The sequence below is a fragment of the Rattus rattus genome, chromosome 12 (assembly GCF_011064425.1).
Source record: "Rattus rattus isolate New Zealand chromosome 12, Rrattus_CSIRO_v1, whole genome shotgun sequence".
In the NCBI taxonomy this organism is placed as follows: Eukaryota; Metazoa; Chordata; class Mammalia; order Rodentia; family Muridae; genus Rattus; species Rattus rattus.
Window position 1 is genome coordinate 69,457,653 of NC_046165.1, and position 11,213 is coordinate 69,468,865.

The following is an 11,213-nucleotide window of genomic DNA, read 5'->3' on the forward strand; positions in this document are numbered from 1 at the left end:
GCTCCTGTTTTACTTTCTAACATCTTATTAATGAGCTAGAGAGATGGCTCAGTGGCTTAGAGCACTTCTTGCTCTATCAGAGCAGAACTTGAGTTCAGTTCCCAGCATCCATGTTGTCTCACAGGTCCAGAGCATCCAATTCTGACCTTCATGGTACCAGGTATACATGTGGTGTGCACACATTCAGGCAGCTACATTGATACACATACAAAAATTAAATCTAAATTCATGTGTCTCTGTGAGTGTATGCCATATGTGTGCTGGAACCCTCAAAGACTTGGAGCCAGGGTTATAGGTGGTAAGCCACACATTGTGGGTGCTGGGACCTGAATTCTGGGGCTCTGAAAGTGGAGGAGACAGTTACTGAGCTCTCTCCAGTCCCTCACAATCGATTTCAGAAACTAAGTGGTTATCTTGCTACCGAATGGACTTTATTCCAAAGATTAGTATCATGTAGAGTCTTTTTCTCTTCTTAGAGTCAGGGAATTTCTTTGTCATCCTGGCTGTGCCAGAACTCCTCCCGAGTCCTGGGACTGAAGGTATGTGCCACCATGCTCAGCTCACTGTCCCAGAGTGGGTGAGGCTGTGCAGCTGGTTCTGGTCCCCAGGGGATTTAGAGAGATGGTTCTACCTGCTTACGATTTTGCCTTCGACAAGTTACTTGGCCTGTGTTCTTTTGCTTTCTGCTGCGCTGGGGATGGAGCCTGTCACTGGGTTACATCCTAGGCCACTTTTCTTTTTGAAAGATTGAGTATGTGCATGTGAGGGGCCTGTCATGTCAGGATGTCAGATCTCCTGGAGCTGCAGGAGCTGTGAGCCTGCCCAGTGCGGCTGCTGAACTCCTCTTCTAGAGCAGTAAATACTCTTAGCCATTGAGCCATTTTTCCCAACTGCCTATTTAAAAAGTACCTCACAGTGTTATTATTGGGAAATTTATGTATTACGTCATTTGGTCAAATCCACTCCCCTTGTCCTATTTCCCGTTTCCCTCTGAACTTCCAATCTTTTCCTTTTTTATAATAACCCCCTGCTGCCCATATACACAAAGATGCGGGACCATTCACTGGATACTTCTTTGGTTTGTGTTTTCTTTTCTTTTTTTTTGGTAGACAGGGTCACTATATACAATTCTCTTGCTTTGTGATTAGGGTCCTTCCAAGTGCTAGGATTTGAAGCCATGTTATTTTGTTCAGCCCTGCTCTGTATTTTGAGCTGCAAAACGGTCCTTTGACAATGAGCCTAGCATACAGACAGTTGTTCTAGAAATGTTAGTTGTCTAGCTGGCCTAGCAGCACAGTTGTCTGAGGTAGAGGGAGGAGGACCAGGAGTTCACAGTTATCTTTAGCTGCAGTGAGTTTGAAGCCAGCCTGATCTTCATGAGACCTTGTCTCAAGTAAAAAATGAAAAAATAAGAAGTGTGGCTCCTCCCAGGCAACTGGGAGGAAACCAGGAGGAAGAAATTGGTCCTGGAATGGCTTCCTCTGGAGGAGGCTTCTGTACGTCTGTGTGGGACAAAAATACTAACCCTAACTCTGAGCAGCCTACTGTGCTGTGGCCTTTGTTTTGTTTTGTTTTGGTTTTTTTTTGGCGTGTGTGGGGGACTGGGTTTTACTTATATAGCCCCGGCTGACCTGGTACTTGTTATATAGACCAGGCAGGCTGGACACAAACTCCCAGGGGTCCGGCTGCCTCTGGGATTAAAAAAGGTATGCACCACCATACCAGGTTATGTTTCTTCAGAAGAACAATGCCTTCTTCCAGAAGTTCCTACTGTGTGAGCCAGCATCGAGACCGACAAGAAGGAAGCCCGCGAGGACAAATGGGAAGTAAAAACAACACACGTGTAGCAAAGTGTGCATCTCTTATCGGACAGCATGGGAGGAGGTCTGTGGCTTGGCCTCCCAACACTCACACATTTTAATGTCAAATTGTCCACGTTTTCTGTGAGCCTGGGGATCCTCTACCCAGATGGGGGTGCTGTGCTCTTGCTAGCCTAAGGCCTCAGGTCACATTTTTTGCACGCGCTCTTCCAGGGCCTCGAGCTCAGCCAACACCTCCTTGGGCAGATCCTGGTTGACTTGCTCTGTCAGGTAGCTCCTAATATCACGAACCTCCTGTTCCCAGAAGTCCTTGGGGATGGAGAACAGCTGACTGGTGTCTATTGCTCGGAGGCCACTGAGATCCAGGGCTCCTTCCTTTGGTACGAGCCCAATGGGAGTCTCTCGGGCACTGTCTTCTCCTCCTAATCTTCGGCAGATCCAGTCTAGCACGCGAGCGTTTTCCCCAAAGCCTGGCCACAGGAAGCGGCCTGCTTCATCTCTCCGGAACCAGTTGACATGGAAGATACGAGGCAGCCGGGCACCTTTTTGTCCCTCCATGCTCAACCAGTGTTCCAGGTAGTGTCCAAAGTTATAGCCAAAAAAAGGTCGCATGGCAAAGGGATCGTGCATAATGGTCTTTCCTAGGACGGAGAGGAGGGTGGGTAAGGAACCTTCCTTTCTCAGGAAGGGAAGAGTGTCCTGCGTCCAGCTGGCAGAGGTTGGGTAAAAAGTTAACAGTTCTAAAATGCGAATGCTTCACTCCTTCCTTAACAGGGGAACAAGAATACCCTTGGGAGGGAATAGGGAGGCAAAGTTTAGAACAGAGGCAGAAGGAACGCCCATTCAGAGCCTGCCCCACATGTGGCCCATACATATACAGCCACCAAACTAGATAAGATGGATGAAGCAAAGAAGTGCAGGCCGACAGGAATCGGATGTAGATCTCTCCTGAGAGACACAGCCAGAATACAGCAAATACAGAGGTGAATGCCAGCAGCAAACCACTGAACTGAGAACGGGACCCCTGTTGAAGGAATCTTAGAAAGGACTGAAAGAGCTTGAAGGGGCTCGTGACCCCTTGTGAACAACAATGCCAACCAACCAGAGCTTCCAGGGACTAAGCCACTACCCAAAGACTATACATGGACTGACCCTGGGCTCCATCCTCATAGGTAGCAATGAATATCCTAGTAAGAGCACCAGTGGAAGGGGAAGCCCTTGGTCCTGCCAAGACTGAACCCTCAGTGAACAGGATTGTTGGGGAGAGGGCGGTAATGGGGGGAGGATGGGGAGGTGAACACCCATATAGTAGGGAGGGAAGGGGTTAGGGGATGTTGGCCCGAAACCGGGAAAGGGAATAACAATTGAAATGTAAATAAGAAATACTCAAGTTAATAAGGATGAAAAAGGGGTTGCAGATTTAGCTTAGCGGTAGAGCGCTTGCCTAGCGAGCGCAAGGCCCTGGGTTTGGTCCCCAGCTCCGGAAAAAAAAAAAAAAAAAAAAAAAAAAAAAAAAGATAAAAAAAAAAAAAATAAAAAATAAAAAAAAAAAAAAAGTTAACGGTTCTGAAAAAGCTTCCGGGAGAGTAAGGAGAGGGGATGGGCGGAAGGGAAACAGTGGACGGGGCAGGGAACAGTGGATGGTGGAAACTTACCCTTGTGTTCAGCAGCTGCAGTGGACTCAGAGCGCATGGCGCTACCGACAAACACCCCATGGCGCCAACTGAAGGCCTCGTACACCAGTGGTACCCCTGGAACACCAATGAACAGGTTTACGGGCAATTTCCTTCTCCCATTTTCGGACCCTACACCCTTGCACATTCTGCATTCACTATGGGAGACGTGGTTGGACAGCAGCTGGAGGTCCCGAGTGAGCGGTCCTGTGAGTTTTAAGTACAGGGAGGTGGGAGCTTGACTGTAGAGCTGGACTTTACTACAAAGGCACAGTGGTCCCCACGCTGTTTACCTTTGGGTCTGCGGCCTCCGAAGATGATGGCATCAATAGGAACACCTTCTGGTGCCTCCCAGGCTGGGTCCATGATGGGGCACTGGCGAGCCGGGACACAAAAGCGAGAGTTTGGATGCGCACAGGGTTCCTTGTCCCCTGGCAGAGGAAATGCAAAATGCCATTACTTCCAAGGTCATGCCCACTTTCAACACAGACACACATTTTTTTCTTTGAGCTTTTCTTTCATGATGCTGAAACTTAACCCCAGGGTTTTACACACGGAGGGCAAGTACTCTACCAAGGGGATCTATCTCCAGCATGGGTTCGTCAGCCAATTACAACCTCATGTCATAAAGCAGAAGGGAGAAGGGGTCAGGACATCCTCCCACAAAGATCAGGCTATTTATCAGTAATGGGGCTGCTAGAGAGCTGTGGAAGAAGGGTTGGGATGGGTCTAGGGCATTTTGGGTACTTAGTATTGGCCAAGTCTTTTTTTTTTTTTCGGAGCTGGGGACTGAATCCAGGGCCTTGTGCTTGCTAGGCAAGTGCTCTACCACTGAACTAAATCCCTAACCCCTGGCCAAGTCTTAAGGAAACAGAGTTAGATATTAGCATGTGGTTATAGTAATTTTCCTCCCAGAAATTTTTAGCTACAGGATTATTACTTACCAAATCTAACTTTCTGAAACCTAACACAAAACTCTGAGCATGTCAGGTCAGTATGTTAAATGATGGCTTCCCATGAACTAACCAGGAAGACAATGTCCTGAGCCATCAAAATGCCAACAGAAATTGCTTTTTTTTTTTTTTTTTTTTGGTTCTTTTTTTCGGAGTTGGGGACCGAACCCAGGGCCTTGCGCTTCCTAGGCAAGCGCTCTACCACTGAGCTAAATCCCCAACCCCCAGAAATTGCTTTTATTACACGTTTATTTATTTGTCTATTGTGTTGGGGGCCAGGGGTTGCTACGGGATGCTTGTGGAAATCAGAGGACTCCTTGTTCAGTTTTCTTCCTCCATGAGGGTTCTGGGAATCTAACTCAGGTCCTCAGACTTGGTGGTAAGGACCTTAGCATGCTGCGTCATCTCACCAGCCCAGTGATTGACATTAAGGCTAACGGACAATTGGTGATTTCTCCAGTCTTGCTTGGACCCTGACAGAATGGGTTGGTTAGGGCATGAAGTCAATCAGGAACGTAACCTGGCCAGTCAAAAGCTGAGGAGCCCAGAGCATTTGGTATTTTCAGGTAAGCTGGTGAGAAGCTGGGAGCCAAGTTAGCAGCTCATGTGTGAGCACCACTGGGGGGACTCATGGTGCCTTCTCCAGTGTAAGAAGACGACCAGATTGGAAGTAGGGAGTGGGAGCTGTGGGCTGACACGTCTATCCCAGCCTAGGATCGTGACTCTCTAGTTGTATCAGTGAATTCAGAGTTGATGGGAGGGTTGGGAAGCTAGCCTGTAGGGAAGATTTCTTTCTTTTTTTTTTTTTGATTTCTCAGTTGGATGGGGAGTCTGAGGGCGACTTAATGATAGTGTCAGGGAAAATAAAGGCTAATCAAACAAGGAGGCTGACTATGAGGCCAGCCTGCAAAACTCAAGTCTGTGCTTCAGTGGCCACAAGCTCTTCCTCCGCAGTGCTCTTCTCCTATAACTGCAGAAGGCAGAGGGATGGTGGCGAAGGGATGGGTCTCTTAGGCACCCTGGTAATGACAGGCTTGGGAAAGCAGTCTCTAAAATAAAGTGCCTGAGTCCATGCAGGATTACAACATAGGGAGGGGTGGGAAGGGTAGTACAACTTTAGACACAGGCTATTATACAGGGGGACACAGGAGACGTCGGTAGAGGACACGGGGTCCTTCTTTCCCAATGGGTCAAATGATACTTGCCCAATTCCTCCTTTAACAGTTCTCCAAATGTCCTCCAACATAAGCCTGCCCAGCTTATAGTCACTATTGACAAGCGTTATGAATTTGACAACATGCTAAACTCCTTATATGTGTTACTCCTCCACATCCTAGTGGATGAGAGCCAAGATAAACCCCATTCAATTGGATGGAAAACTGGAAAACTGAAAGGGACGTCCAACAATTACTCAGATCCCCAAACAATGATGAATGATTGGATCAGGGACCTGAACTGAGATCTTGCCTGGTGTTGGAAACTACAAAAATCTAGGGTGGTAGAGAGTTTTCTGTCATTAAAATTGTTGTGGCTGGAGACTGGCGGCTCTTGCAGAGGACACAGGTTCAAGTCCCAACCTCTACATGGTGGCTCACAACCGTCTGTAATTCCAAATCCAGGGGATCTGATAGCCTGTTTACTACACGCATAGGGTGCAGACGCACTGGTAGGCAAAACACACGTCCACATTCTAAAAAAGTGCTGAGCCCTGGGACCACATACCAGGTTTCCATGGCTTTCCCAGCCAGGAGGTTACGGTGACACCAGGTGGAAGAGGCTGGTCAATGCCTTCCCAGTACACACCGCCATCACTGGTCTCAGCCACATTGGTGAAGACAGTGTTACTCTGGATTGTGGCCATGGCATTGGGATTGGTGGTGGCAGAGGTACCAGGGGCCACCCCGAAGAAGCCATTCTCAGGGTTGATGGCCCGGAGTTGACCTGCCAAGCGTGAAAGAAAGGAAAGACCAACTAGGAAAAGCTGAGCTGTGAGGCTGGAGGAGGTCCTCCTCTCTCTCTTTTTTTTCTGATGTGGGAGATCTGCAGTTGCTAGGCTACCCGAGGTATGGGACCATGTTGTCTGCTCAGGAAAAGGACCCATCACCTTCACTGTCAAACCTCATCCAGGCGATGTCATCCCCCACACACTCCACTTTCCAGCCTGGCAAAGCAGGCCGCATCATGGCCAGATTGGTCTTGCCACAGGCACTGGGGAAAGCAGCTGCCACATAGCGCTTTTTCCCTGCGGGGTTGGTGATGCCCAAAATCTGTGTTGGGAGACAGAGGGAATAGAACCAAGTCACCAAGACTCATGGCATATTCTGCACGGATAAGGACAGCTAGCGGGTCATGGGGTAGGCAGCAGGAAACGGACACTAATGTTTATCCACTAAGCAGGTGTCCTGCCCTGCCACAAGGGCTGGGGTGGCACTTTAGCAGCCTGGGGCTAAAACGTCAGGTTTCAGGCTCCCCATCCTGGCACCTGGCCAGAAGGAGGCAAGGCTGAGGCAGAGTGCCGAGGCTTCCCCGCCCATTCCCCTTTCCACAGTTTCGCAGTTCCTCCTCAGGCCCTCACCAGCATGTGTTCTGCCAGCCAGCCCTCATCCCTGGCCAGGCGAGAGGCGATGCGCAGGGCAAAACACTTCTTGCCCAGCAAGGAGTTCCCACCATAGCCGCTGCCGAAGGAGACGATCTCCCGCTGCTCCGGCACGTGGCCAATCAGGGTTTTTTCCGGATTGCATGGCCATCGGCCCACAGGATCCCCTGGAGACAATGGGGTCATAGTGTTTCCCGCACTGGCATCAGAAACCGGGGTGCCAGGGACTGAAGGGATCAAGGACTGACTCAAGAGACACGTGGAAGCAATGGAACGCCCAGAGGTAGCTAAGCCCCCTTCTTCAGTACCCATCAGCCTCTGTGCTTTGTCAGACCCGGGGACTGACTTCTGTTCGCCAAATGGTGTCGCTCCAGTCCAGAATGCTTCCCTGGGCTTGGGGAGCAATCGTTCACATCCACAATTTCTCTGTGGGTGGGCAAGGTTTGGGGCTCCCTCTGAGTGGAAGAAGGTTTCAGTGTCCTAGATAGGTACTCACCATGTCCAGTCAGGGGCTGGCCCACCGAATGCAGACACTTGATGAAGTCACCATCTCCCAGGGCCTGGAGTACATGTGTCCCCAGGCGGGTCATAATCCGCATGCTTGCCACTACATAAGGCGAGTCAGTGAGCTGCACTCCAATGCGGGAGAGCGGGGAGCCCAAGGGACCCATGCTGAACGGAAGCACATACATGGTGCGGCCTGCGGAGGAAGATGTCGCTAGGAGGAAGGGTTCCAAACCCAGTCCTATCTTCAGTGCCCCTGCCTCTATGTTCCTGACTTGTTACCCTGCATGCATCCTGGGAATCTCTGGTCCACAGCTCTCTGGAACTCATCTGGGGACATCCAGTTGCCCAGCTGCCCACTGGCCCCACCAGCCAGGAGAGGCACTGTGTCCCGCTGCGAAGAAGTTACAATCACCGTCTTGCTTTCTACCCGGGCCACATCCTTGGGGTCTGTGCGGGCCAGCCAGCTGGGGGAGAGAGGATTGCCGGGAAGTGGTGGCTAGCAGATTTCACTTATCCCCAGACTTACTTTTTTGTTGTTACATTTTTGTCGAGGCAGGGTCTCACCATGTAACTCCAGCTGTCCTGAAACTTACTATGTAGACCAGGCTAGCCCCAAACTCACAGAGATACACCTGCCCTCTGTGGTTAAAGGCGAGCTCCTCTAAGCCCGGCCACTTTTTTTTTTTTTTTTTTTTTTTTTTTCGAGCTGGGACCAACCAGGGCCTTGCGCTTGCTAGGCAAGCGCTCTACCACTGAGCTAAATCCCCAACCCCGCCACTTACATTTTAAGTCCAACTTTGACTCCAGATCTGCTGGCCTTAATTTTTCTTATCCGACTGAAGTTTAGATCCTTTAGGCTTTATTTCATTAAGAGGTGGTTTCTCCAAAGCACGGCCTAGGAGCCTCTACCCCTGGCAAATGTTTCATGAAGTAGGAGGTAGGCAGTGGGCAGGCCCCTTCCAAAATCAGAGCTCCAATATGTAAATTCATATCAACGTTTTTATTTAATGTGAAAACATTCACTTGCTACTCCATTTCCCCTGAAGCTCCCATTCTGGCTCATTCCACTGGTAGGGTCTAGAAGTATCTTCGTCGTGGTGAACCCAAGGAGACCTCAGACCAAGTAGTAACCATCTTGGGGGCTGCCAGTTTTAAGGCTTACCAGTTCTCATACTTGGGGAGCTTCCGGATAAGACCCTGCTCTTCCAGCAGGGCCAGTGTGGCAGCGTTCTCAGCCTCAGTCCCATCACAAATATGGACGCCTGCTGGTTGGCACAGATGGGCACTGCGCTCCACAAAGTCTCGAACCCCAGCCGGCAGCTGGCTCAGATCTCCACTGAGCACGCGCAGGGTTTGGATGCTACGGCATGGTGACCGGCACCAGGGCCTCAGCCCGTGCCAGCTAAGCCTATAAGAGTCAAAACAGGGAGGCAACCAACCAGTGGCTATCACGGGGGACAAGTTTCGGCAAGGGACAGAAAGACATGCCTCTGGAGAATGTGTGTCTGGTTGCAGACACCCAGAGACCAGGTTATGATTGGTATGTGGGATGAGTTCAGGCTACTTGTATTTGTGGCCTTTTTGAGGTATGGGTCTCCTATCAGGGAGGAGAGGTAGTCAAGCTTCTGGCCCAAGAGTGAAGAAATTGCTCAAACGAGAGCTTCATAAGTGGTCTTTAAGAAGCTCGCACATGTTCTTTCCCTTCAGGTTTTATGTTAAAACGACAGCTATTCTCGTCTTTCTCCTCTGGTGGAAAGGTCTCAAACGAAAGGCATAGCTGGAGACGGTAAAGCCCTCTTCCAGTGCTAGGCTTTACCGTTAGGGTTCTCGCATGAAGACAACTGATATTGGAGTTTCAGGCTATTCATCCGTTTGCCTGGGTCAACAAGGGTGGATTAGATAAGGATGTTTTAACTAAGCGAGAGGTGGATCAAGAGGAATCGTGCCACTGGCTAAGGGTCCATGCCTAGATTTCCAGAAGTGCAGCGTCTCTATGTCGTTTTTTTTCCTGCCATGCTCCTGGAAGCTGGTAGGGTCTGCTGTGATGGGCCTGAACCCAAGATAGCAAAGGCCACCATCGCAGAGAGACACAGCTACCCTTTTCACGTGTGAGGCCTCACCTGTCAGAAACCCATAGTGGGCCATGATGGCTTGAGCCCGTGAATTCTCTGGCTCTCCTAAGAGAGGGGTTGTTGGTGGGGTCAGAACAAGTGAGGACGGGAAGCCCAGACCACTGCCTGGGAAGGGGGAAAAAATGAAGCTCTTGGATGTGGGAGTTTGGGCCTGGGTGGGATGGTTTCAGAAGACAAAAAAAAAAAAAAAAAAAAAAAAAAAAAAAAAAAAGGCAGCATGGTTTGTGTGGCCCCAGGGCATGGGGGCCTGGCATGGTCTTGAAAGCTTTTGCCCTCCGGGAATTGCTCCAGTTGTCTTAGGTGAAGCACAGCTTCTCCCAGGCCCACCCCCATTCTCCTGCAGGTCTCTAAGTCGAAGAAGGACCTTCTCTCTATCCTGCACAGACCACTCTCACATGGACTAACCAAGTAAAACCTGCGCGGGAGAGATAAGGAGTCAGTTCAGACTCTACGTCCAAGACCACGGAGAAAGGGGCGAAGAGATGAGACCCGGTTGTAGAGGGTTGGGGGGGGGGGCGCCAGCCAGGACGAGCCTGGGGGTCCAGGACCTACCAGGGGAAGCCAGCCAAGTTAAAAAGAAGGCAGTTTGCTTTCCTTCTCCCATCTTGCTTCCTTCTCTCCCTCCCTCCCTCCTAGTCCCCAGAGGCTTCACTGGGCTTCATGCCAGGTTCCTTCTCAGGGAGGCTGCAAATGATGTTTACCTTCTACCTTCTTTAGGGAGCTTTGAGCTCGGCACCCCTGGGGCCTCAAGCCCTATGGCCTCAAGCCCTTAATGGCTTCTCACACTGAAGGTGGACTGGGAGCCCCCAGTCTGAAACAATTACATCCGGTAAGTAGAGCATTTGCAGAGGCTGAGGAAGGCAGAGGAGAAGGGGGAGGAGGTTGCGAGTGGCAGATAAAACAGCGCACCAGCGGGCCCGAGGTGGGGGGAGAGCACATAGGCTGGGTGGGAAACCTGGCACGGCTGGGGATGGGACGGGGGAGAGGTGGGGAAGGATGCACCACCAGGAGATCCAGACTGGTGAACAGCCGCCCTGCCAGTCTCCTGCTAGGATGGGAAACAAGCGGAGGAAGCCCCGAAGATGGAGCGCGGAGTGGGCCCCGTGCTATGGGTCACTCACCGCAGGCCGGGGAGGTACATAGCAGCCATGGCACCTGGACTGGAGCTGCGGGATGGCCACAGGAACCAGTGTAGTCGGGGAGTCAAGGAAGGCGGGGAAGGAAGAAGCGTGGCAAAGCCAGAGGGAGCTGAGGTTGGGCGGGAGGTGCTTAAAAGGAGGCGGGCAGTCGCCAGGGCGGAACCTAGCTGGTTCTCTCGACCATCTGTAGGCTGGCTCACTAGCCCGGGCTCAAGGCTCCGGCTCTGGGAAGCCTCCGCCCTACGGTCATCACACCCTCAAGCCATTGGAGGCCTGAGTTCAGCTTGGGATCCGCCCACTCCCAGGCTTTGCCCTACGACCCGCCACGCTGCAAGGATACTGATGTAACTTTGAAGGCTGTTGCTCCTTAGAGAAGGCAATTAGGAGACGTCA

The 11,213-nt window shown here is 51.0% G+C and overlaps 1 protein-coding gene across 1 annotated transcript; it reads right to left on the reverse strand.

Annotated features, from left to right (window-relative positions):
- Positions 1 to 1,571: 1,571 nt before the first annotated feature.
- Pck2 (phosphoenolpyruvate carboxykinase 2, mitochondrial) lies at positions 1,572 to 10,946 on the reverse strand. The gene is made up of 10 exons (XM_032917797.1): positions 10,803 to 10,946; positions 8,712 to 8,957; positions 7,829 to 8,013; positions 7,539 to 7,742; positions 7,022 to 7,209; positions 6,551 to 6,713; positions 6,169 to 6,387; positions 3,787 to 3,924; positions 3,476 to 3,571; positions 1,572 to 2,461 (listed from the first exon to the last, which is right to left on the reverse strand). The coding sequence occupies exons 1-10, from the start codon at positions 10,829 to 10,831 to the stop codon at positions 2,007 to 2,009; spliced, it is 1,923 nt and encodes a 640-aa protein (XP_032773688.1). The 5' UTR covers positions 10,832 to 10,946; the 3' UTR covers positions 1,572 to 2,006.
- Positions 10,947 to 11,213: the final 267 nt, after the last annotated feature.